The sequence below is a fragment of the Trachemys scripta genome, chromosome 23 (assembly GCF_013100865.1).
Source record: "Trachemys scripta elegans isolate TJP31775 chromosome 23, CAS_Tse_1.0, whole genome shotgun sequence".
NCBI lineage: Eukaryota > Metazoa > Chordata > Testudines > Emydidae > Trachemys > Trachemys scripta.
In genome coordinates this window covers 11,337,275-11,362,622 of record NC_048320.1, presented here as the reverse complement: position 1 = coordinate 11,362,622, position 25,348 = coordinate 11,337,275, and the positions used below count along the sequence as shown (strand labels likewise).

The 25,348-nt window shown below is 53.2% G+C and overlaps 1 protein-coding gene across 1 annotated transcript in view; it reads left to right on the top strand.

The window, feature by feature from the left end:
- TBKBP1 (TBK1 binding protein 1) overlaps positions 1-25,348 on the top strand; it is a 60,193-nt gene that overhangs the window by 13,817 nt on the left and 21,028 nt on the right. Inside the window, exons 2-7 of the mRNA XM_034756224.1 lie at positions 754-1,030; positions 1,712-1,834; positions 2,576-2,680; positions 5,660-5,813; positions 8,201-8,397; positions 9,244-9,305. Of these exons, the coding sequence (XP_034612115.1) occupies positions 809-1,030; positions 1,712-1,834; positions 2,576-2,680; positions 5,660-5,813; positions 8,201-8,397; positions 9,244-9,305 (863 nt within the window). The 5' untranslated portion in view covers positions 754-808. The remainder of the gene's footprint in view (positions 1-753; positions 1,031-1,711; positions 1,835-2,575; positions 2,681-5,659; positions 5,814-8,200; positions 8,398-9,243; positions 9,306-25,348) is intronic.

Genomic DNA, 25,348 nt, shown 5'->3' with positions numbered 1-25,348 from the left:
GCATCGCTGTGTCATGTCCCCATCTCCCATCTTTTAGTGTGTTTGGGTGGGGGTGCGGGGGGGGGGTATTTAGATAGATCTGGTCCCTCTTCCAGGCTCCTTCCCCTTTTTAGCCGTTCTATTGGCAGAGGTATCACCGCGCTGAGACCTTTTAATTCCACCATTACCTGGGTTTGTTATTTATCCGCCTCCCGTGCTCAGAAGAATGGAGGCCTGGGTGTCCCGGATTTCTCTTGTGTTCCAGGACAGGGGGCTTTGGGTATTCTTTTTTTTTTAAATGGCAGTTCATTAATAAACACAAGCCAGTTTCCCTGCCAGTATGAGATGGGTCCCCCTCACTGCCCATTTCCTGGTCTGCTTAAAAAAAATCGCAGACACCATCCACCAGCAACCACAGGTGTCTCTCCACCGGGGCTAATGCTGTGGTTAAGTGGCTCGTCTGAGTGCTTTGTTCTTGTGGCTGGGCCAGGACTTGAGAAATTTGGGTTTGATTCCTGCCTCTGCCGCAGACTCCCTGGGTGATTTGAGGCAAGTCTCTCTGCGCCTCAGTTCCCCCACCTGTAAAATGGGAATAAAATGGTCAGCTTCTGGGGGTTGCAAGCACTCTGGGGCCAGGACCATCTCATTGTGCGTTTGTAAGTTGCTCAGCTGCCGCGGGGAGATGACAGGGTCTCTAGGTGCTACTGGAGCACTGATGATTAACCACTAGGCCTTGCTTCCTCTTTTCATCCTGGCCCCGTCATTCTTTTGCAGTCAGGAGTCGCTGTGCCCTGGCGATTCCCGCTGAAGGCCCGTCCCGAGCCGTGCGATGGACTCCATGTTTGAGGATGACATCAGCATCCTCACCCAGGAGGCCCTGTGCCAGGATGAGGAGTGGCTGGACAGCCCCAACACGGACCTCTCCAGTGAGATGTGCTCGGCCTCTCACTTCGCCCTCATCACGGCCTACGACGACATCAAAAACCGCCTGACCAGCCTGGAGAGGGAGAACTCCACCCTCAAGAGGAGGCTGAAGATGTACGAGATCAAGGTGAGGCGCAAGAGGGCGAGCGTCCGCTCCTCCCCCCACCCCCCCATGCAGCCAGATCCAGGGCGGACCTGACCCCGGCCAGGCGAATGGAACCGCTGGGACAGGTGCCAGGAATCCGGGATAACTGTAATAGCAGCTGTCGCAGTGAGGTGCGGGGTCACGCACACAGTAATACACAGCTGGGCGTGCAACTCTGGGATTGTATGCCTGTTTACAGCTTCGTGGGCAGCACCTCTGGGGTTGTAGATTTGATTAGACACCCCGGGGCAGGGCAGGGGTGTTTCTGGGCTCACACGCGTTTCTGTGGGTTGTATACGCAGTGTGCAGCTCTGGGCTTGTCCCCGGGATTATACACCGCTGGGCGTGCCGTTTCCTGTGTCTCTAGCACAACGATGATTAACCAGAGCGCGTCTCTGTTGTGCTCGGCGCTGGCCTGAGCAGAAGGCCGCTCGCGGGTCCCGCCCTGAGACAGCCACATCCGCGGAGCTCTGGGAGTCCCTCTGAACCGAGCCGAGCGGAGCGCTGTTGTCCCGGGCCGGCCTGAGACTTGCTCCATTGGATGCCAGCTGGGGGCAGCCCCCGGGCTCCTGGGGAGGTGCCGGGGCTGCTGAGTTGGGGCACCCCGTGCTGCTGTCGGCGGGTTCCTTGATGCCCGTGTCTGCTTTCGCCCCGTGGCTGCAGTACCCGGTGATCAGCGAGTTCGGGGAGGAGCGCCTCTTCTCGGTCTACGACACCCACGAGTGCTCCCTGCTGAAGAGCGAGAAGGCCAGCCTCCAGCAGCAACTGAATCAATTCCAGCATGAGGTGGGTGGCTTAGGGGGCTTGGCACCTCGCAGCTGCCTTGCCCGGGCCCGTTGGTTCCTAGCTGGAAAGATCAGGGTCGTGGCGAGGTCAGGGAGATGGAGCTAGCCAGGCCCTGCGCTGCAGAGGTGTATGTGTGTCTGCAGCTTTAAAGGGGTTCGGAGGGCCCGATAGAGGGGGATTCTCAGCCCCAGTGATTGTGTGTGGGGGGATTTGCAGAGCCCGATAGAGACAATTTCTCAACCGTTGGGACAGAAGGATCTACAGGCCCCTATGGAGGAAGATTCTCAGATGCAGGGGGGGTTAAGCCTGGCATCCTGGCCGAATTCCAGCTCCGGTAATTACACTTGGCCAACCAAAAAGCCCCTTCCCCAGCCATTTAAGCCAGGCATGGCGTTTTCCTTCTCTTCCTGCCGGAAACATTGCTGGGTGCTGTGAAACAGCTGCTGTGTTGCACCCCAGAGGTGGCTGCATTTCAGAGGCGGTCTCTACATAGATAACGCTTGTAAAGCACTGTGGCTTAAAGGGGCTGGGGAAAGGGAAGCTATTTATTATCTGCTATCAGTGTTCCTATGTCCACTTCTCTCTGGCTGGAGCAGGATCAGCGTCTCCCCCGCTGCTCAAGTATCCGAGGACCCCACGGCAGAGGGGCTCGGCTCTCTGCCTTTAGTACCGTTAGCAGGTGTCCATAGATGCGGCGTGTCTCTCGGCTCCCTGCCAACAGCCCCCTTTGCTTCTTTCCAGCTGCAGAAGAGCAAAGAGAGGGAGGAGCAGCTGGACGAGATGATCCAGGCGTATGAGAAGCTGTGTGTGGAGAAGGCCGATTTGGAGTCGGAGCTGGGGGAGATGGTAGGTTCCAGCCAGGGCCCTGTGTGCGCCGCGAACTCCCGGCCTGGAATAGTCTGCAACCACTCAAAAATAGGCCAGAGGAAACCAGATTGAATAACCCTTTGGTGGGAGGCAGGTAGCTAGGAAAAGGAAGAGTGGTCAGGGGGCTAAGGGGCTGGCCTGGGACTTAGAAGTTTGATTCCCTGCTCTGCCACAGACGTCCCTTGGGCAAGACCCTTAATCTCTTTGTGTCTGTGCAGTGGAGTAACAGCGCTGTTGTGAGGACAAGTACATTAAAGACTGAAGCACTTAGATGCTGTGGTAATAGGAGGCGGCATAAGGTATCAGGTAGTTTGTTCTGTCCTTTGATCTTGCAGTCTCTCTGGTGGCTGGAACAGGGGACTGAGAGACAGGATTCCTGGCCCTCACAGGGAGTATGGCCCAGATCCCCAAAGGTATTTCAGCCCCTAACTTCGTGGAAGTTTAGGTGCCTAAATGCCTTTTGTGGCTCTGGGCCTGTTTGCAGGGAACCAGTGTCAGGATTCTATTCCCAGAACTCCTGGGTTCTATTTCCAGGTCTGCCGCTGACTCACCGTTGCTGGGCAAATCGCTTCTCCTCTCCGTGCATCTGTCAAGTGGGGCTGATGATCCCGACCCGCTGTACTGTCCCTTTGCTCGTTTGAGCTCTGTGCTAGGGGAATGCAGAGTGCTCCAAGACACAATTATTCTAATGGCTGAATTCATGCATCAGGCAGTATAACTCGATTACTTATCTCGGTTAATGCCTGAATCCGAGCCCGCTGCAGTGCGGCTTTGAACGTGACTTTTATTAATGTGTCTTATCACTTCTCCTTCGCTTTGGAAGTGCTCTCGGCTCCCTCGGGCAGCAGCTCCTCTTTGCTTCCAGCTGTTCCCCGGCCTCGCGGGGCTCACAGAGCTGCATGAAGACTGCGAAAACGCTTCCACGGCTAGTCCCTTGGGCCCAGATCCACAGGGGTATTTAGAATCCAAACCTCCGTCGGAAACCTAGAGCGTAACTACCCTGAGAGTTAGAAAGTCTTCCTAATATAGAACCTACATCTCTCTTGCTGCGGGTTAAGCCCATTACTTCTCGTCTTACCTTCCGTGGGCACCATAGGCGCCAACTTTCTCCGGCGCTGGTGGGTGCCTGCGCCCCCCAACCCCTTTCCCCGCTCCTGGCCCCACCCCCATTCCAACCCCATCCCCCAAAGTCCCCGCCCTAACTCCGCCCCCTCCCTGCCCCTATTGGATCCCTTCCCCAAATCCCCGCCTCTTCCCCCAGCGCGCCACGTTCCCCCTCCTCCCCCCTCCCTCCCTGATCCGCGAATCAGCTGTTTTGTGGCGCAAGCGCTGGGAGGGAGGGGGGAGAAGCAGGACGCGGCGGCGCGCTCGCGGAGAAGGCGGAGGTAAGCTGGAGCGGAGGGGGGCGGGGAGCTGTTGGTGAGCACCCACCAATTTTTTTCTGGGGGTGCTCCAACCCCGGAGCGGTTGAGCAGAATAGTCGATCGCAGTCCTCTTTGTGACAGCCCGTACCATATTGCAGGCTGTTCTCAGGTCCCGCCCCTCAGTCTGCTTTTCTCAAGGCTAAACACACCCAGGTTTTTTAAAACTTTTTTCCCCATGGGTCGGGTTTTCTAAACCTTTGATCATTTCTGTTGCTCTCCAGTTTGTCCACGTCCAGTGCCGAGCAGAGCGTGATAAACCCCTCCCAGGTCTTAGGGCTTGTCGTCTACACTTAAAATGCCGCAGCGCTTCACCAAAGACGCTGCCTGTGCTGACGGGATTTCTTCTCCCGTTGACCTCCGTGTGTGGCAATAGCCAGAATTCTCCCATCAATCTAGCTCTGCCTGCACCAATGATGTAGTTACACCAACCTAACTTCCTAGTGTCGATCAAGCCTCATGTCTGACCCCCTTGTTAACACGCCCCAGAATGATATTCGCCTTTTTGACAACTGCATCCCACTGCTGACTCATACGCCGTTTGTGATTCACCGTAACCCCCAGATCCTTCTCAGCAGCACGAACACCTAGCCAGTTGTTCGATCAAATGAGATTTGATTCCCCCCCCCTCCTCCCCCGGTCCTACGTACTTTGCACTTGTCTTTATTGAATTTCATCTGGTTCATTTCAGACCAATTCTCCGGCTTGTTGAGGTCTCGTTCTGTCCTCCCGAGTGCTTTTAGCCTTCTTGTTGTTATGTGGGCTAGGTAAAAACCTAGTTTAACATACGTTCGTTAGTTTAACAACCACCCTTCGTTTTGGTGGAACGTAAGAAACAAAAGCCGTCTCCAAGACAAAGGCGCACCCAAGGCCATCCAGGAATTCAAAAGATCAGGCAAAGAGAGTCCAGCTGAGGGTTGTTTTTGGGGTGCGGATGTGTCTGTGTGGGTGGGACAAACAGCACAAGAGAGAGAGACGGGGACTGTGGTTTATGCAGCACTCAGGTGTGATGATTGAGCTGATGGCTTTTGCTGCGGTTGATTGTCCCTTGCTGGGATGTTCCTAAGGTGGGATTTTTCTGATGCGTCTAAGGGAGTTAAGCACCCGACTGCTATTGTAATTTGAAAATCTGCCCCCCACGCTGGGTGTATTTCAGCTACTGACTCTCCTAGGTGTTTGTGTAACCGCCGGGTGAGTGCGCGTTACGGGTACCGATCTGCGGGGGATCAGAGCCTGGTCCCCAGGCCAGCTGCAGAGTTTTCGCTCAAGCTGTAACGGCTCCTGGTTTTAGTTCAGGAGGTCCCCGGTTCAATCCCCGGTGTGTCAGCCACAGTCGTGGCCATAGGATTAGCTCTCGGGCTCTGGCGTGTAAGTTCAGATTGTACAGCCCCGTGCACCACATGGGGCCGGGAAGGGCCCACAAACCGCGTGGTGTGCAAAGGGTTGTGTGTGTAGAGAGGGGGGGATATATTTGCAGCACAGATCTCTGCCCTTCACCCTCTCTTTCTGCACCCCCCTTTTTCCCCCTCCTCCCCAGAGAGCTTTGGTGGAGACCCATCTGAATCGGATCCGGAGCCTGGAGCAGCAGCTGCGACAGAGAGATGGCAACTCCTTCCAGAACCTCAACTCCCAGCTGCAGAACCAGGAGGTCCAATACCTGTCGCTCCATGGCAGCCCTGGCCTGACACATGGTGAGTCTTTCGTTTCTGCCCTGGGAAGACGTTTGGTCTTCCCCAGCGTGGACCCTGCCTAAGGTTGGCCGTTGTAGAGGGACTTGTAATACATGGCGGCTTATGCCCTCACTGGCCCTGATTCCCAGCTCCTTAAGGCCACTTTTCTGCTCACTGCATTCTGGGGCAGTCATGGGCCCGCCCAGTCATTGGTGTTTAGAGCAGCCTGAGGGTTGCTCTAACTTACCTCTGCTGTGCATGGTGCTGTACGGGCCCTGGGAAGCAGAGAATAGTTGGAGTGCGCTGCCCTCTCCCTCCTCATCACAGCCCCCAGAATGGAGTCCCGCTATGAAGTGTTCTTTAGCCCAATGAATATTTTATAGGGTTTCTAGATTTTAGCACCAAAAGGCATCATTATGAGTGGTTCTCAACCCAAGGCCCACGGGCTGCTTGTGGCCCAATCAGCACACAGCTGCGGCCCATGTGACATCCTCAGGGCCATATAGGTAGTATATATATTGTGTGGATGCGGCCCACATAACACATCAAGAGCTGCATATACAGCCCACGTTGGTAAATAGGTTGAGAGCCGCTGGGCTAATCTGACCTCCCGCACAACACAGGCCGTGGAATTATATCCTACATAAGAACGGCCAGACTGGGTCAGACCAAAGGTCCATCTCGCCCAGTATCCTGTCTTCCCACAGTGGCTACTACCAGAGGGAATGAACAGAACAGGGACTCATCAAGTGATCCATCCTCTGTCGCTCATTCCCAGCATCTGGCAACCAGAGGCTAGGGACACCATCCCTGCCCCTCCTGGCTAATAGCCATTGATGGACCTATTCAGGGGCGGTTCTGAGTCCGGCCTGTTAGCTTGCAGAGTACTGTGGGCTGTTGATGCTTTTGATATATTTCTGTCACTCTGCTGAAAAGAACAGCTCTTTGGCACAGCTCCCGGTTTGCTGGGCCGCTCGAAGGGACGGGGATCAAACCATGCAGGGTCCCCGTTCCGGCCAGCAGAGGGCACTGGAACCCCTCCGTTTGTCGCTTCTGTTTCTGAAGTCTGCCACAAGCCCGGTTAATGGCCCGTTTCAGACTCACCAACCGAGTCTGTTTCCATGGTTTTAGTGAGGGAGATGGCACAGGCCAGCTGTTCACAACTGGGGGCTAGCTGCCGGTGAAGTAACAGCCGTCGGCACTCTGAGAGCACCTGGATCTCCGAGCGGGAGGGTAGCTCTGGGGACGCTGGCCAAGCTGTGCCGCGCTCTGGGAGCGAGACACTGTTCTCCAAAGTCACCGGATGGGTGGGGGGGAACCGAGCTCGGGCCTCCCGGTTCCGGGCCTGGACCCCATCCCTCTGTGCGCTGGCGTAAGAGCAGACCGCAAAGCAAACCCACCGGCTCTTTGATCACCAGCTGCTTCTCCTAGTGGTGGTTTCACTAACGAGTGCCGAGGGGTCTTTGGTGGTGGCGGGAGAATGGCTGATCCACCCCATGCTGCTTGTGGCTTGACTCGTGTTAAAGGTGCCCAAGACTCGAATGATCCCCCTGCCATAGAAAAGGGAACCCTGGCCACCCCCTGTGACCTCTTCACCCCTGAGAGCCCCAGCCGCCAGCCTCATCCGTCTGGCACAGGCACGTACGGGATGAGCTGCAGCGGAATAAAGATACTCGAATCACGGCGGCTAATTACCGAGTCATTGGGGCGTGCGTGAAACCTGCCGTTAAATATAATTAAAGGAAGGGATCATTGAAAACCAAAGAGGAAGCTGCCACCTTGGGTGTCCGGGCACCAGACGTGGGCTGCTGGCCGGTTCCTCAGCTCAGGCGTTGCTGTCCGTGGGGCTGGATCGATTGACGCCCACTGGGAATCTGGCCCCTTGGCTCCAGTGGACTGACGCTGGTTTACCCCAGCGAGGGATCAGACTCTGGGGCTGTCAAGCCAGAGCTCTCCGGCAGGTTCTTCTTATTGGGAATGCGCTGGGGCTGCCTGGGGCCACGTGTAACACAGACATGGGGCGGCTTAGTGTATCCGGTCACGTCTCCTCCTAATGGCCAGCCCCGGCTAGGAGAGGGGCCTGGCTACTGGCTCTGGAGGCAGCAGGCAGTGCCTTGGAGGTGCAGGGTCCTGGTTTGCTCCTAGCTGCAGACTGGAGGGCCCGTTTGTACGTGGCTTCTGTTCCCTGGGCAGTTCTTGCTTTGGTTTGTTACAGAGACGGGGCCGGTTGTTCGCTTCTTTCTGTGGGGCTGACCCCGATAAGGCTTTTGTGTTCTGACCTCCCCCCGGGAGAGGGACGGTGGCGGTAGGGAGGCAGGTAGAGAGAGCCAGGCTGTGCCAATTGGGGTGGGTCTGCCTCCCCCCAGCGCCTCCCTTCACCGGCATTATCCCATCCCCCCCCCCCGCAGTGCTGGATCGCTCGATGAGCTGGCAGAGCTCCCGCAGCCTGGAGCAGCCCAGCGAGCTGGAGGTGCACAGGCTGGAGGCCGAGCTGGAGGAGACCCGGCACGAAGCCCAGAGCTCGCAGCGCCGGGAGGAGCAGCTGAAGGCAGAGTGCGAGAGGCTGCAGTCCGAGCTGAAGCAGCTCCAGGAGACCCGGGCACAGGTGAGGGGGCAGTCGGGCCGCCGCGGGGGTTCGTCTGGGCCCGGTCGTGCCCCGGACTCCTTGCAGGATCAGGCCTTGTGAAAGAGCAGAGGCCCGGTCCTGTACTGGGGCCTTGCTGGCATTTGGAATCGGGGCTTCCGTTTGCCGGGAGCTCCCAGGGATGGTGGCAAACCTGTGCCCCTCCCTCCCAAGCTGAGAGCTCAGGCAGGGGCGGGTCCCGCTCTCGGCCCCACTGCTGTCACTCCGGAGCATCCCCTTGGGCCGGGTGACGGACAGAGACCCGAGCCCGGTCCTGGTCTTTCCCTGGCAGAGGGGGCAGCTGCCTGTCGACCGGAACTGAGATCTCCAAGCGCGCAGGGATTATTGGCTCTGCCTGATCCCTCTGGCAGGGGGCTGGCACTTGGCTTCGTGCCCCCGGGATCCCGTCTCTGGTGCAGACTTGTAGGACTTGTGCAAGGTTTGCTCTGCTGGCCTTTACTTAAGCTGCAGACATTGGGGAAGATGGCTGTGCCCTTTCTGTGACTGATCCACAGATGATAGCCTGCCACCTCCCTCTGCTAGCCGGCCAAGTCCTGTCGCTCAAATGCCAGACACCAGTTCTCTGCGGCTAGAAGCCCTTGGTCCAACCCCTGCAGCTGACCCCAGCTGTGCCTCTCCCGGGGAAGGGATTACATGTGGCGGCTGGATAGGGGGTGTGGCTCTCGGTCTATCCTGAGAGAGCAACAGCAGGGGAGAGGGGATGGCGGAGTTACCAGCTGGGGAGCCTGGGAAATCCACCGGGACCGGAATGAGAACCGCCCCGGCCCCCTGCTGATGGTAATGGAGGGGTTGTCTGATGTTCCCTAGGACCTGGCGACCAGTCAGTCGGAGCGGGACATGGCCTGGGTGAAGAAAGTCGGTGATGACCAGTGAGTGCCCCTCAGCACGGACGGACGTGCTTCTGCGCAACCCGGGGGAGGGGGGAGAATCCTGCCCCGCCCCATGCAGGATGTGGTTTGGCTAGAGCTGCAAGGCGAATGACTTGGCAGCTGAATGCTTCTCTTGCCCTTTAAGTGGCCCAGAAGCCTTGGTCTGAACTGGTCCTTAGTGGGAGAGAGACGATGAGAGGCATGGCGCAAGGGCCCTTTCCCCCAGCTGTTTGCCTGCTCTGAGTCTCCGGATCAATAACGCCCGTGGGCCCAAGCCTCCAGCCCTCCCTTCCATTGGCGTCGGAGAGCGGGGGGGGGGCTGCGGGATCAAGCCCTGACTCTGTTTCCACTGGACCTAGCTCTGAACCATCCCTGGTGGCTGCAGCGTGGCACTGCCTGGCCGCCCCAGGGGGCCGGTGTAGGGAGTCCGGCCCGTTCAGGGATCCGGATCTCCTTGTGCTAGGTCTTGTGCACGTGCCCCCAGGGCCCCCTGACGACATGCATGCCCGATGGCTGACATAGCAAACCCTGTGAGAAAAGCCCGGTGGGTTCAGCTCCTAGGGTCCTTCTCCCGCACGGTTTCTCCCCGAGTGCCCTCGCCCGGCGTGCCACCCCGGCGCCTGGTATCACATATCACCCGGCTGACACTTCTTGTCAACCCGTTGGGGAGCGTCTCCCGGGAGAGCTGTCGCAGGCCGACAGGCGAGGCGCGTGAGCGGCCCCTGCACGGCGGAGCTGCCTGCGCTGAGGAGGGCAGCCGAGGTGAAGCGGCTGGGTGGGTGCACTCCAGGGGGCAGCAGCGAGCTTGTCCTGGTACCTGGCATGACGAGTGACAGGCGGGTGACATGTTTGACCCTCCCTTCCCCACCTTGTGCCCCTGGCCCTAAAGGGTTAAACCTCGCAATACCTGGTGAGGGCGGTAGCTACTCTTCTGTCCAGTGCACAGAGGGATAAACTGAGGCACCGAGTGAGACAGTGCCTTACCAAAGATCCCATTGGCTGCTGCGGGAGCTCAGTATTTGGGCAGGGACAGAACCCAGCAGGCCTCTGCTCTAACCACTAGCCCACAATGTGGATCATTGGTAGGGCAATGGATAGCATTTAGTAGACCCTGGGGGCTGTTTCTGCCTCTGCCACTAACCTACTGTGCAACCTTAAGTCAGTCCCTTCCCCTCTCAGTGCTTCTCTCTCCCTTCCCCACCCTGTGGCTTCCTTGGGGTAGGGACCGTCTCTCCTGTATTTGTACAGCGCCTAGCACCATGGGGGTCCCAATCTCGGTGGAGGATTCTAGGTGCTACTGTCATGTCATGCCACTCGTAATGAGATGCCCGATCTCTCTTGCTCTTGGGGCACTGGAGAGACTCAAGCCTACCTGGTGGCTTTTCTGTCACTCGCAAAGGATTATCTCCTGTTCAGTGTGGCAACAGAAAGGTGGGAATATTACACTGAGCCCTGCTAACGCCCCGGTGTGGTTACTGAACGGACTGCCCCCAGTCAGCCAGCCCCATCTCGGGAGCGCCTGTGACTCCCGATCGCACATCAGCTGCTGAAGAGTTGAAAATAAACAGTTCAAAGCCACTCGGCCTCACGTCCTATTCCCAAGGCCCTGGAAGCCAATAGACTGTCCGACTCTAACGAGCTGGGCGGGCTGTGTGGAGGAGGGGATGGGGAGGAGAAGGGGGAGAGGCTTTTAAAAACATCCCCCTTTCTCGCCAATGTCCAAATCACTTGTGCCACACTCTGTGTGTGTGTGTGTGTGTGTGTGTTTGTGTGTGTATGTGTGAGAGAGAGACTGTATTACTGGCGCCGTCTGATTCTGTTGAAAAATACCTGCTATGGCTGTGAAAATGGAGAACTGCTGCTGACGTATTTCTTGCCTCCCTCCTGCTGTTGAACTGATGGTGGGTTTTGTGACGATCGCTGGGACGTCGAGGGCAGAACGCAGGGGGGCTGCGTGCTTGCAGGGGCTTTTGGGGGTCTGTCTCCCGGCTGCCGGTTGCCTTGCCCCTTATGGTGGGGGTCATACCGGTGCTGGTGAGCGCCCCCGCCGTGCCTGAGGATATGAGCCAGCTGGGGGCGCTTGGCTGTTTCGCCCAAGCGGTAGCAGCTCCTGCGTTTAGCTCTGGAGTTCCCCGGTTCAGTCCCTGATGTGTCTCACACAAGGGGAAGGCACTCGCAGACCAGCCATGTGCGCTGGTGGTGACATAGACTGGCAATTTCCTACAATATCCTGAACGGACTTCGCTGAATTAGGTTAATGCCTTTGGGGTCCATTGTCTTAAAAATGCCTGTGTGTGTGTGTGTCCCTTGTGGGATTGTCTGTGAATAGGAGAACAGCAGGGGGCAACTGACGAAGGGGGAATAGGAGAACAGCAGGTGGGCGACTGACACTGACGAAGGGTGAATAGGAGAACTGCAGGGGGCGACTGACAGGGCAAATTCCCTCAGGTTGTAACATCTCCGCAGAAAGGGCCCCCTGGAAAGGAGCATGGATTCCCCAGGGACCAACAGACAAATCAAGGGGGTTTGGATAAGGAGCCTGGTTTTAAACTGGCCTTCTTCCCGATCCAGCAAACGGACAGGTCCAGAGAGGGCCCCGAACCTTAGGGAGGGTTGGAAGGACTGGGGCTTGTTCGGAGCTGAAGCTGTGATGAACTGGTAACCTCAAGGACTTCCCTTGGGTGGGTGGGGGAGGGTTGAAGGACGTATCCCGCCCGAATCTCTGCTAGGGTTGGGGCGAATTCTGGTGAGCTCATTAGCATGCACGTGGGTTCTTTCGTTATTCATAATGTTTTCTCTGTAATGCTTTTTACCTTCAGAGCAAAGTAGGCTTGCCTGGGAAGTGCCGCGTGGTGACTTCTAATTGTTGACAATCGCTCTATGGTCAGTCTCGGACAGCCTGTCTGTGCTGGGAAATGCACAGTGAGAGGCAGGGAACTGGGCAGCTTGGGAACACCCCGGCCTGAAGGGAGAGAGATGCAACAGCTGGGGAGCTGGCAGCCTGATGGCGGGTGCCCTGGAAGGATGATACAGGCGCGGTTGCCCTGAACTGTGGCACTGGGGTAACGGATCATACTGAGGCCCTGATTCTGTTGCCGTGGAGGCTTGGGCAGGCTGCCCCCTCGGCTTACAGACGACTGGAATTGGCTGTCAACAGCCCCTCAGAATCCCCCTTCCGGCTCCCCCCATCCCCATCCCAAGTAGGGACTGGATGGAGGTCAGTTAGAGCAGCCCTGAGTCACCTTCGCCCTCTCTGGCTGCGGGAGGGATAGCTTAGTGGTTTGAGCATGGGCCTGCTAAACCCAGGGTTGTGAGTTCAATCCCTGAGGGGGCCATTTAGGGAACTGGGGTAAAAATCTGTCTGGGGATTGGTCCTGCTTTGAGCAGGGGGTTGGACTAGATGACCTAGTTTTCAGGTATCTAAAAGGGTGTCATAAGGAGGAGGGAGAGAACTTGTTCACCTTAGCCTCTAAGGATAGAACCAGAAACAATGGGTTTAAACTGCAGCAAGGGAGGTCTAGGTTGGACATTAGGAAAAAGTTCCTAACTGTCAGGGTGGTTAAACACTGGAACAAATTGCCTAGGGAGGTTGTGGAATCTCCGTCTCTGGAAATATTTAAGGGTAGGTTAGATAAATGTCTATTAGGGATGGTCTAGGCAGTATTTGGTCCTGCCATGCGGGCAGGGGACTGGACTCGATGACCTCTCGAGGTCCCTTCCAGTCCTATAATCTATGAATCTATGAACCTCCTGAGGTCCCTTCCAACCCTGAGATTCTGTGATTCTATGGAAATTCTATGGAATCTCAGAGTCACTGAGAATCGGGCCCCAAAGTGGAGAATCGGGCCCGTGGTTCCTGCTGGAGGCCACAGCGGAGACGGGCCCGGCAGCGAAGGACTCAGGTGACCCTTGCTCCATCAGGACACCATCCAATCCTTCCATCGAGCCAGTGTCACCCAGGGACTGGGTGCTCCAGGCTGTAACAGGGCCTGGGAAAACAGCACCTGCGAGGCAGCTGGGTATCTGAGAAACGTGGGGAACAGCTGGGATGCCTGGAAGCTGTTCGGAGGCCTCCATGAAATGAGTTGGGGTGTGTGTGTGTGTGTCTCAGTCCCATTGGCTGGCAGTCTCGCCGGAGAGGCTGTGGTTCGAAAGGAGGGGTGGTCGGATCTCCATACTTGCCCTTGGCAGTGGTGTCTCTGGGGCAGCGAGCGCGATGCTCGGCCTGGCCCTGAACTGCAGAGCAGGGACTCCCGGTTTCAGCGCTCTCCACCTCGAACGGCTGAGATAAAGTTTCAGGGCTCCCATCCGATACTGGCGCAGCTCCGTGGGCTTCGATGGAGCTCCTCGCCGTTGGCAGCTGGCTTCAAGGCTGCCCGAGACGGGAATTGGCTTCTGAACCATGCAAGGCGCAGCCGTCCGCCCTGGGAGGACACCTCCGTAATTAAACTATTGCAGAGTCAGCCCACGCCGGCCTGCCTGCTCCAGCGTCTGGGATTCCGCCGCCCCCTGTGCGTCCCTGATTATCAGCTGGGTAAACATTTGGTGTGTTTCCAAGTCGGCTCCTCCGCTCATGGAGCTGATTACTGGATTCCCTCTTTCATTATCTCTGCTCTGCTGGGAATCCCTCCCCGGGGGATCGCCTGGCTCGTTTCCTGCACACAAGGGCCGTGCCAGGGCTGATGTTACAGCTAATCAGGCAGAAGCCGAGGCAGGTTCTAAAGGAAGGGGAGGAGGGGAGATGCACCTTCCAGACTGTGTGTGGGGGGGTCCCTCATGGAGCACCCCTCCCCTCGACTGTCATACTAACGAGCTTCTCCTTTAGGGCTGGTGTTAGTGAGGCCTGATGGGGAGGAGAGAGTGATAGACAGCAGCAGGTGGTGGTTCTGGGTCGGTGCTAACTGCTGGGATGCCTGTTCCCTGTCCCTTCTGACCTCGTAGCTCGCCTGGAAGTCGGTAGCCAGTGAGCCCATCCTGTGCTCCCACGCGGCAGGTGCGCGTAAGAGATCAGCGGGTCCCAGCACCGCCGTTATTCCAGCTGCTTGCTGTTCCGGGATGGATTTGTACCTTGGGATGCTTTGCACTTCCGGGGCGCTTTTCACGCCAGGCTCCAAAAGTGCTTTAACGAGCGCTCATTAATGAAACCTCTCCGCACCGCTCCGAGTTGGGGGGTGGGCCAGGACTAGGCCGTCTGGGTTCCGTTCCTGCCTTCTCTTGTGTAACCCTGCTTGGTGCCTCAGTTTCCCCATTTGTAAAAGGGGGCGGGGGATGGTGGTAAAAAGCATCCTGACACTGACTCCATTAACGCTTGCCAGGTGCGTTGTTATAAGAGTCCCAGTGATTCTTCTTTCCTTCGCCTGTTTTGCTGACAAGGAAACTGACGAGCAGTGAGTTAGTGGCGGAGAAGGGACTGTAACTGGAGTCCTCGTTCTCAGTCTGCGTCTGTGTTTGAGCCGGGAGGAGAGGTGCGATTCCCAGCTCGTGTCCATGAACCCGTGTTAGCTCGAACAGAGCTAGCACGCTGAAAACAGCAGCGTAGCCGGGACAGCCCGGGCGGCAGTTTGGGCTAGCTCCCGGAGTATGTATCCCGGGGGTCTGGACAGGACGTACTTGGGTGGCTGCAGCACCCCCGCACCCCAGTTCCAGCACCTATGAGTGTGGGTACGTGGACGTGAGCTGCGAATCAAACGTAGTCCTGGGGTCTACTAGCCGACGCTTCCCCCACCTGCCTGCGTGAACCTCTTGGGTTTTTCTGGGCCTCAGAGTAGGAATCATTAACGCATCATACGCGGCTCGCACAGACGCATGCCCTCCCTGCCTCCCCCCAGCACTGACGCACAAGCCTATTAAATTGTTGGTGAAGAATGCATGTCATCTAAATCTGTCGCATCAAAATCTATACTCTGAGAACGCCAGCGATAACCGCCCCCCCCCCCATCCCCTCCAGGAAGGAAGGAAAGATCTTTGCACCTTGAATGTGTCATCCAGCTAATGAAATTCAGCTCTCCTGGGTCCTTAATTTAGAAGACACGATGGCATGAAAAGTTGCCAGCTGAGAGAACTGTATTTTACACCCTGCTAGACTCGATGTGTTTGGACCATCCAGTCATGTGTCTGATTGCTGCTGCTTTCCTGGCAGACAATAACCATTTCTTTATCTCACCCTTGTGCTTAATAATGCCTTCCTTAAAGTCTGGTCTGGGCCTTGCTGCCCGTTCATTTAACGCCGGGGTATTTTTTTGTTTGTAAGTGGCATTGGCCGGACACTGCCGTGGGGACGTTGGCAGGGGTGTTTTTTTTTTTCTTTGCAACACACCCTCGCTCAGGGAGGTGTGATGTGACCCTTTGATCTCCGGGAAGCCAGAGGCATTTGCATGAGCTCATTCTAAAAGTGAGCGCGAATCAAATGTGTGAAAAGCAAAACACCAGTGGCGTTCTCTAGCTGTTTGCGCTGAGCAATGAAAGCCCTGAGCAGAGAGCCAGGATGCCTCTGCAGCTAGACGCAGGGAGAGGAGATTAAAGATTTTGAATGTACTGCAAGTACATACTCCCATTGATCGACTCCTCTGCGAAAGCCAGATGGTGCTTGCTTGCCAGTCTGGTTGTGCTGGAACCTAGCCGTGAGTGCCTCTTGTGGCTAAATTAACTCCCCTCCCCTTCCTCCCAAGGTTTTGAAGAATGTTTGAGTGTATGTGGCCCTCCTGCGGGCCGTATATGGTCTCTCATTGTTTGCGGAGACCCCAACTGCGGTGTCTGCAAATGCTCGGCTGCTGTGAACTCTTCGCTGAGGGTCTTCAGCTTTGCTCGCTGCTCCCCTTGGCCCCAAGCGTGGCACGAGTTCGCGGCAGAGATCCGCTCAGCGCGAGAGAGGCAGTGTGACACTAGAGGCAAAGCATGTGGGTTCTGCTCCCAGCTATTCTGCCTGGCCTTTGGCAAATGTTCTTTGCGGTAGCACCCCGAGGTTCCAGCCCAGGGTGCCTGGGTTCTATTTCTGACTTGTTTGGGGTGAAACTGACCCCTGTGCACCAGAGCGCCCAGCACCAGGTGTAATTGCCACCCAAGCCTTGAAAGGTTTAAAATCGGGCAAGCCACTTAATCTGTCTGGCCTTGATTCGGCCCAGGTGTCCATGGAGTGGATTTCATGGAGGTCAGTAGAGTTCATTCCAGGGTTACACTAGCACAAGCAGATACTCCGGAGCCCTTTGTGTGGTCCTAAACTGGCGTCAGGGGTGACTTTGGCTTTAGTCAGGACTTGCGTGGTTTGATCTTTCCCGAGGGTGGCACCTGGATTTACTTTGACTAGCTCAGTGCTGGTATTCATCTTGGTTTCTCACTGGCCGTGGTTTTTTTTTTTTTTAATGTTGCCAGTTGACGGTGCCGAAAATAAAGCTGGATCTGCTGTCCATGGGGCGTTACTACCACGCGATGGTAGGAAATGCCACAAGAAGATAGCATCTTGCTTTATTTCAGTTCTGGGGCCTTAAGGAACCTTTGTGAAAAATATAATCACAAGTAAAAAAAAAAAAAAAAAAGAAACAAACCACATGTAACTGTAATAACAGCTATGGAACACCCCCTGTCCTACTTTGTATCCGCTAATTGCAGGATTCCTCTCCTATATCTAATATTGTAACGTGTCGATGGCCTCTTAGAAATTGACAATAGAGTAAGATCTGTATCCTCCTGCTTCAGAACCGAAGGAGACCCTCCTTCTGCTACGTGCAGTTAGCACTGGGTAGGAAACGACTGTCCCATGCTGCAAAAAACTTTGAGAGTAAAATAAATGCCCCGTTCCACACTGGGGACAAAACCAAGACCTTTGCTCATTTTTTGAAAAAGGAGAGACTGACCAACCGTCCCACCCCAGAGCCTGGCATGTGCTCCAAACCAGGCAGAACGGGGACCTGAACCTGTCCCTCCTACATCGCAGGGGAGCATCCAAGCCATTTGCGATTGGGAAATATCGTTCTTGCTTTGACGAGAAAGTCCATCCTGCACCTGCAAGGCCTTCCTGCCAAAGCTTTTCCTACAAAAAGTTTTGGTTTCAACAAATCGGCCCTTTCTGACCCCCTCTCGCCCCCCAAAAAGTTGAGTTGAAAAATTCGGAACCAGCGCTAGCTGCAGTACGAGGCCTATGGCAGGCAGTTCTGCAGTTCCGATGGTATCCAGCAGAGGGCAGCGATGACTCAGCTACACTGGCTGCTCAGGGAATGGGTCTTTAGTTGCAAAATCAATGAAATGACGACGGAGCAGAATTCTGGAGATGAAACACGTGAGCCTTTAGTCCTGGTCTTACTCCCACTGAGGTTAAATGACAGGATCTCCAGGTCCTACATCTGGATCAGATCCTCGGCTGGTATCTGCTGGAGTAGCTCCATGGAAGTCAGGATTGCTGAGGGAGAGCTAGTCTTGAGAAAAGTCTAATGGTAAAAATGCCGCTGCAGATAATGGGGCCTTTAGTTTGTGTAATTCCGCCACACATTCCCTCCTACTTGCCCTGACTTCAGAAATCACCTTGGAAAATTAAAAAGGAATCAACAAAAGCCCTCCAGAGTTTTGAAGGAAATAACGGTGCTGAGAAAAATGGCCATAGTTAAACAAACAAACAAAGAGCAGTTAAGGTCAGTTCTTCTGTGTAACGCTGCACGACGCTCACTGATTTCCCCCCGGGCTGAGTCTCTGCTCCGGCGTGCTGCTGGGAAAGCGTTGTGTGGAGTTACGCTGCTCTACCAAAGGGAAAAATCCTGGCTCTGTGGAGGGAGGGGATGGAGCAGAGATGATTTGGGATAGGAGTCAGGGACTGATTTTTAAGGAGGGCCTGAATAGCAGGAAAGCCTGATAGACAGTGAGCTCTGCTGGGGTGTGGGATTGTCTCCCAGGGGGGCAGGACATTTTGAGCCCCCTGTGTCTCCTGAATGGCCTGATTCTGAGCCCCCTGTGGGGCCCGATTCTGGTTCTCATACCACCTTTATGCTGATTGACTCTGGCACAAGTGAGAGCCGAAGCAGAGCCTGGTGTTCAGAGACGCTGTGTAATCCACCACGCCATGTTGAAGTCAGTGGGAGCCGCGGGTGGGCATCGCCTCTGAACATCAAGCCCTGAAACCAATGCATGGAGAAGGCATGATTAGGTTGTGGCTGCATGTCCTTGGGGATTCTTGCAAGTCGGGCCAGGGAGCATGCCCTCTGAGCGGGTTTGTAAGACTTCCTGTCCTGCCCCTGCTCCTCTCTCGGTTTGAGAGGATAAGTCTCTGATACAGAAACTGACTCAATCGAGGAGTTTGACAGGGTAAAAATCTCAGAGGCTGACCCGGTTTTCCAAGTAACTCTTTGTTTTCTAAAAAACGGTGGGCCTGATTCTGATCCCCCGCCGGAGAAGCGCAATGTGAGGTCCCTGAGGGCGGGGATGGATGGGTGGAAGCATTTTAGCCAGGAATCCCCCTCTTTCACACTCTCCATAGGAGATTTCACTCAGTGTTGTAGCTAACCTTTTACCCCCAATCGGGGCTATTGCAGATTATGTATTTCTTACGCCACCTGATCTTAAACTGAACTTTGCACCCCCTCGATAATCTGTACGTTATTCCCGGATCACCAGAAACTTCTACGCCTAAACTATGTACCATTCACTCTTTTCTTTTTTTAACATCATCTTAATAAAACGTTTACATTTCTCCTCGCTTATGAAGTAACCCCCCAATATCAGGAAGAATGTTGATTTACTAGCATTTCTTCAGTATTGCCGACCCCAACGGTTCCAGAGTCGCGAGCCCCAGAAAATAGTGAGATTGGCTTTAAAATCATGAGATTTTTTTTAAAAACAATATAACGAATTTGGGTTTGTTTCTTTGCTTTCGGATTTCTGAGCCTTTCCTCCATGCTCAGGTCACATTTTCTGGCTTTTATCTGCAGCCATAAGGGCTAGAAACATTTTTTTGTTTTGTTTTGAATGAAAGCTGAGCTTTTCCCATATTCACGTCTGCAGGAGCTGGGTCTTTAATACCCCAAAATACCACAAGACTCGTGGTAAAATTGCAAGAGTTGGCAATGCTGCTTTGGACAGTTGCAGCGGGTCAGATCCTTTGCATTGCTGGATTTTACGCCATAATTCCCATTGAAACCAACTAAGAGTTCTGCCTAAAGACAAATATGTGATGTGGATTCCCACCATGGTCATGCTACTCAGCATCATTGAAGATATGGGCCCTTCCTTTCCCCCGCCTCTGATTGGGGATCAGATCCTGGACTTTGCTTGAAGGATTTAGAGTCAAATTAGGGTCTTGGTTCCACCAGGATCAAGCCAAAGTCATTCCACACAGCAGTGTAAACGGAGTGACTCCATATTGATGCTGACCTAACCGAGAGCAAATTTCTGCCCCAGATGCAGCTTTGTGCTTTCTCATGAGGTTGAGAAAAAGAATCCCTTCATGCGTTTGAGGCTATGGGTTTCTTTCCCCACGATCACTCATCAATCATCCTTTGAGCTTTGCAGTGAAACCAATTGCTCAGATCATCCGTCCTGTGGTTTCTACATTCATGTTGGTTTCCCACCGCTGGATCTGCGTCCGGAGGGGGCTAGCCCCACACGGGTCTAAGAGGGAGCCTTGCATAGCTTGGAGAAGTAGCCAGCAATCTTCCCCCACCCCCTCGGTAACATTAATCGGAATCCTACACGGTGAGAGGAGCACAAGGGAAGTCAAGTTGTCTGTTCCTGGCATGTCAAAGCGAACCTCGTCCAGAGGGACAGGACAATGCCGGCGAGGGGGGCCTGACAGTGATGTATTATTAAACAGAACAGAGTGAGTTTTCACAGACCAGATTAACTCGGCGCTGCTAAGATTAGAAGCACGCCGCCTCTGCTTTGTGGACAGATAAAAGATGACATGCAGCACAAGGGCTAATTCTAATGTGGCGGAGTGTAGATGGGAAAGGTGCTAGCGGGGCTCCAGGGTCTGTTTGGTTCGGTTTGGTTTCACGGCCAGTAAAAGAATGCGATCTATAGGCGAGGTCGGGAGCAGAGGTAGAAAAGTAAGCGACGGAGTTCCACGCGGCAGCCGAGCTAAAGTCAATGTAGGTCACGGGAGTCCGAGCCAACTTTCTTCTTCTGAAGCGAAGGGCCCGCTTCTCCATTCCCTCAGATCCTCAACCGTGTAAAGCGGTGTCGCTGCATTGTCTTCAGTGGAGCTAGCCAGGGTTACGCCGGCTGAGAATCTGGCCCAATAATACATGAAAGAACAGGGCCTGATCCGCCTCTTCACTTATTATTGGATGAGATCTTCGTCTGGTATAAATCAGATTAGCTGCTAGGGACACAGGAGTGGAAGGGACCTCCTGGGTGATCGAGTCCTCCCCGCCACCCTCCACCCTGGAATCGCAGGCAATCCCATTATCCAGCTCCACCCACTGGCTTCAGTGAAGTATGCTCACGTAGACTGAGCTGAGGATACGGCCCATTAGTAGAGGCCACAACTGAGATCAGGGCCCTGTTGTGCAAGGTGCTGTATGTCCAAATCTAAATGTATTATCCGCGTTTTACAGATGGGGAGCTGAGGCACAGAGAGATGAAGGGACTTGCCCAAGGTCAGAGAATCTCAGGGTTGGAAGAGACCTCAGGAGGTCATCTAGTCCAACCCCCTGCTCAAAGCAGCACCAACCCCAACTAAATCATCCCAGCCAGGGCTTTGTCAAGCCTGACCTTAAAAACCTCAAAGGAAGGAGATTCCACCACCTCCCTAGGGAACCCATTCCAGTGCTTCACCACCCTCCTGGTAAAAAAGTTTTTCCTAATATCCAACCTAAACCTCCCCACTGCAACTAGAGACCATTGCTCCTTGTTCTGTCACCCAGGAAGTCTCTGGCAGAGGCTGGTCTTCTGATGGCTGGGGTCACGCTTGAGCCACCATGCCATCCTTCCTCCTCCACCAGCATCTCTCTCCTCATGACAGTTTTTGGCCCTCTGGTATATAGCAATAGGCTGAGGCCGCACAGTCGGTGTCCTCTGGATGCGGATTAAATGTTAGGTCTGTGGTTTCGCGTGGGAGGCCGAAACAATGGCTGAGGGTTGGATTCAGTTTGACGACGCTTGAGATCGTGCAGCCTGTTCTTGTGACGTCCGCTCTTTCTCCTGTTGGGCACATACATTTTTCTGGATCGCCTGCTCTGGTGCGATTTTTGCTGTTCCGGGTCAAAATCTCATGAGACTGGCTGGGTTTGGGAGATTTCAGTTGCATCCAGACCAGTAGTAACTGGGCATCATCTAGTTCTGCATCTAACCTGGAACCCCAGTTGTAAAGGGGTTTAGATCCAGGGAGTGCCTTTGTCCACGTGTGATTGCATACAGATTGCTCAGAGGACGGAGCTCGAGCCACAGAGCTTTTTATTTTTAAGCCATCAATTCAGATCTACTGTGGTTAGCAGCAGCCCAAAGTCAGTTCCAACTGACGGCTCTTCCAGGCCTAAGAGAAATAACTTATGCCTACATTTCCCCATTCCTTTCCATGCAAGGATGTCAAATTATGTAATAAATATTAATAAATTAAGCAGAGTTTGGCGTTTTTCTTAAAGCCCCAGCTCCCCGAGTCCTGTGATTTGGTGAGACTCTTGACATTCATTTCATAGATTCATAGATTCATAGATTATAGGACTGGAAGGGACCTCGAGAGGTCATCGAGTCCAGTCCCCTGCCCGCATGGCAGGACCAAATACTGTCTAGACCATCCCTGATAGACATTTATCTAACCTACTCTTAAATATCTCCAGAGACGGAGATTCCACAACCTCCCTAGGCAATTTATTCCAGTGTTTAACCACCCTGACAGTTAGGAACTTTTTCCTAATGTCCAACCTAGACCTCCCTTGCTGCAGTTTAAACCCATTGTTTCTGGTTCTATCCTTAGAGGCTAAGGTGAACAAGTTCTCTCCCTCCTCCTTATGACACCCTTTTAGATACCTGAAAACTGCTATCATGTCCCCTCTCAGTCTTCTCTTTTCCAAACTAAACAAACCCAGTTCTTTCAGCCTTCCTTCATAGGTCATGTTCTCAAGACCTTTAATCATTCTTAAATAAAAGTAAGCGTCTAGCCCTTGTGGGTTGCAGGGCAAAGCTTGAAATTGTGGTCACAGTGTATCTTAAAGGCTCAAAAGCCAGAAGGCAAATAAAAATGAAGCCCATGTTTATTATTATTTTTAAACCTCGTGATTTTTATGCCAGTCATGAATTTTGAGGTCTGACTCATGTTTTTTTGGAACATAGGGGGTTGTCAATACTGATTAACCCTCACCACCCCCACCCCTAACTCCCTTGGGAGGTAGATCAATATATCCTTTCCGTTTAGCAGATGGGGAAGCAGAGGTACCCAAGGTCATCCAGCGAGCCAAAAATAGAATCCACATCTCAGGGCTCCCAGAATGGGGTTTTAACCACTATGCCTTCCTTCCTCCCTGGCAATGTGCTTGAGAAAGATGTCCTGCATTTTGCAATGCGGTACTTTTTTTTTTTTCCCCCCTTCGTGTCAGGTCACTTGCTACATTTCCAGAATTTTTGACTGTGCAGCGAGCCCCCCCTCCCAGCTCCCCCCTTGCATGATGAGTGCAAGCAACCAAAATTCGACTCTTTTTTTTTCTTTAAGAGAAATAAATCAACATTATTTTTAGAAGCCACACACGCCCACTCACACTCCCCCGCAAAGAAAAATCAGATTCGGTTTTAATTTTGGAACAAAAATTTACCTCCTCAGAGTTCTCTTTTCTTGTAAATAAGGCTCATTTTTGTAACCTGTTCTTTTCCACCTCTTTTGGGTGTGAACTATACAGTATCTGTATTTTTAATCTTTGGCTGACTTCTTTTTTCTTTCTTTCTTTTAGCCGACTTAGTCATTCTGCCTCTCTAGTGTAGGGGCAGAGAGAGTTTTAGATTTGCATCACTCTCCTGTTTCAATATTTTTCTTTGAATGGAAGATTGAGAAGATTTCCAAAACTCTTACGGGATATAAGAACACAACTTCCATTGGCTTTCTGAAATCTCCCCCAAACAGAATATATGTGTAAAAGAATGATATTTTGAGTCCAATCCTCAAATCTTGTAAATTGGCAGCGCTGCATTGAAGATCCTCAACTCGTGTTGAAGTTAACAGAGCTAAATTAGTTTATTCCAGCTAAAAATCCAGTATTTTCTTTATTAATTTGTTTGGCGAGGCTAAAGATCTTAGGGAGCGATACACGCGAATCAAAGAAATTGACAAGATTGCAGATCTACTCTGAGAAAATCTTTATTCCTGTCCGTTCCTGAGCACCTTGTGTTGTCATTTGTATCAGTGCAAAAGTGTAACGCTTTTACCCTTCCTTTGCCCTCACGTAAAGGCACAAGAAATGGCGAATCAGACCCCCAGCGTTGAGAGCTACAGCTGATGTAAAGGGAAACACATTTTTTAATGTCACTTAAACTACAAACAGAATGTTCTATCTCCGCCTAAAATTCGAACGCTCCCGAAAGCTGTCGTGCTTTGTTTGGGTTTGTTGTCTTTCTTCTAGCCTGATTTATTTTCTAGTTTGGCCAAAAGGTGGTTCAGAGTTTGGGCAGGCAGTTGGGTTTATTTGAAAACGTAAGGGACGTCACTTGTTCCAAATGTAGAACCCAGGTTGAGGTCGCTCTGAGCCACGTGGTTAAAAAGTAGCAGAGATGGAAAATAGTAACACTGATTAAATTGTAACTTTTCCTTCAAAGGCTCTGAGCCAAAAAAGCCTTTAAGCACGTGCTTAAGTAGCTTAAGTATCCCATTTATGTCCAGAGGACGAGTCGTGTTACGGCTAAGTATGTTCTTGTGTGGGCTCAGTTCTAGATCTGTTGTCAGTTACCCTGGTGCACCTGGGCGCTGTCTCCATAGATGTGAATTTCACTGAGAGCAGAATGTGGCCCCCTCAAAATGCAAGGCACGTCGTGAATATCAAAACAGGCTTTTTACAGGTTATAGAAAAGTTACTGATGGAAAAAGAATGAGCCTTCAGAAGTAAATTTTACAATTACAGGCTCCTGCAAACATCACCCTGGTGAAAAACACTGAAGTCAATTGGGCTTCTCACGTGAGTAGAGCTACTCGTGGGCACCGGTGCTTATGGGAGTTTATCTGCGCCATCAATGGGCCAGCTGGTATAAATGGACATTGCTCCATTGAAGTCCGTGATTGTTTGTTTGTTTTTATCTCATTGACTTCAATGGGAGCTAAGTCAGACCTTGTACCTTAGTAAAATAAGATCTGTCCCAACTCCCCTGAGCCGCACTCTTTGATTCTGACTGACTGGCCTTCTGCAGAGGTCAGTTGGATTTCAGACTCGCTTGCTGGGAAACGCTGTGTGCTTTCTTCCTTTTTAATTTCTTGTACGTTTTCATTTTGGAGTGGGTTTTCTTGCTCTAAGTGCTGCAAAGGAAAATCCATTTGCAAAAACAAACACGAGAGAGGGGCATAAAATAATCGTTAAGTAAATAAATGTCGCCAGGTTCATTTGCATGGGGAGAGGAACTGGGCGGGATTGGGGAGATACAAGAGGATTTGAATAATGCAATTTTTTTTTTTTTTGCAATGGAAGAGAGACCAGGAATACATGCTGCACCTGAACCATCACGTGCTAGGAGGCTGGTATATCTCCCGAGTTAAGCAGGCAGAGATAGAGACAGAACTCAGATAGGAGACCTCTGGCGCGGCGTAGGAAAGATCAGTGCAGTTCAGCATGGGATACTCTTCGCTGTGAATGGGCAGCGAGGCCGGGCCACCGTCTGGGGTTAAGGACGGCGCCTGTCTTTCAGACGTGAGGTGACACCAACATCCCAACTGCTTGTGGCTCTTCCAAGGGAGGGGGTGTTAAACACGGAGGTCCTGCCTTGCGGAATAGCATTCCGCCTCCCTGAATTCCTATGTTGGATACGGTATTCTGCACTTCCTGTCCTAAACTCTTGGGCAGGGTCACTGTGTTTCAGTCCAGGGCTAGCTGCCATTCAGCGGTGGGCTAGGAACTGATTACAAAGTTTGGGCTCCTTCCAGGTGGAAGCTG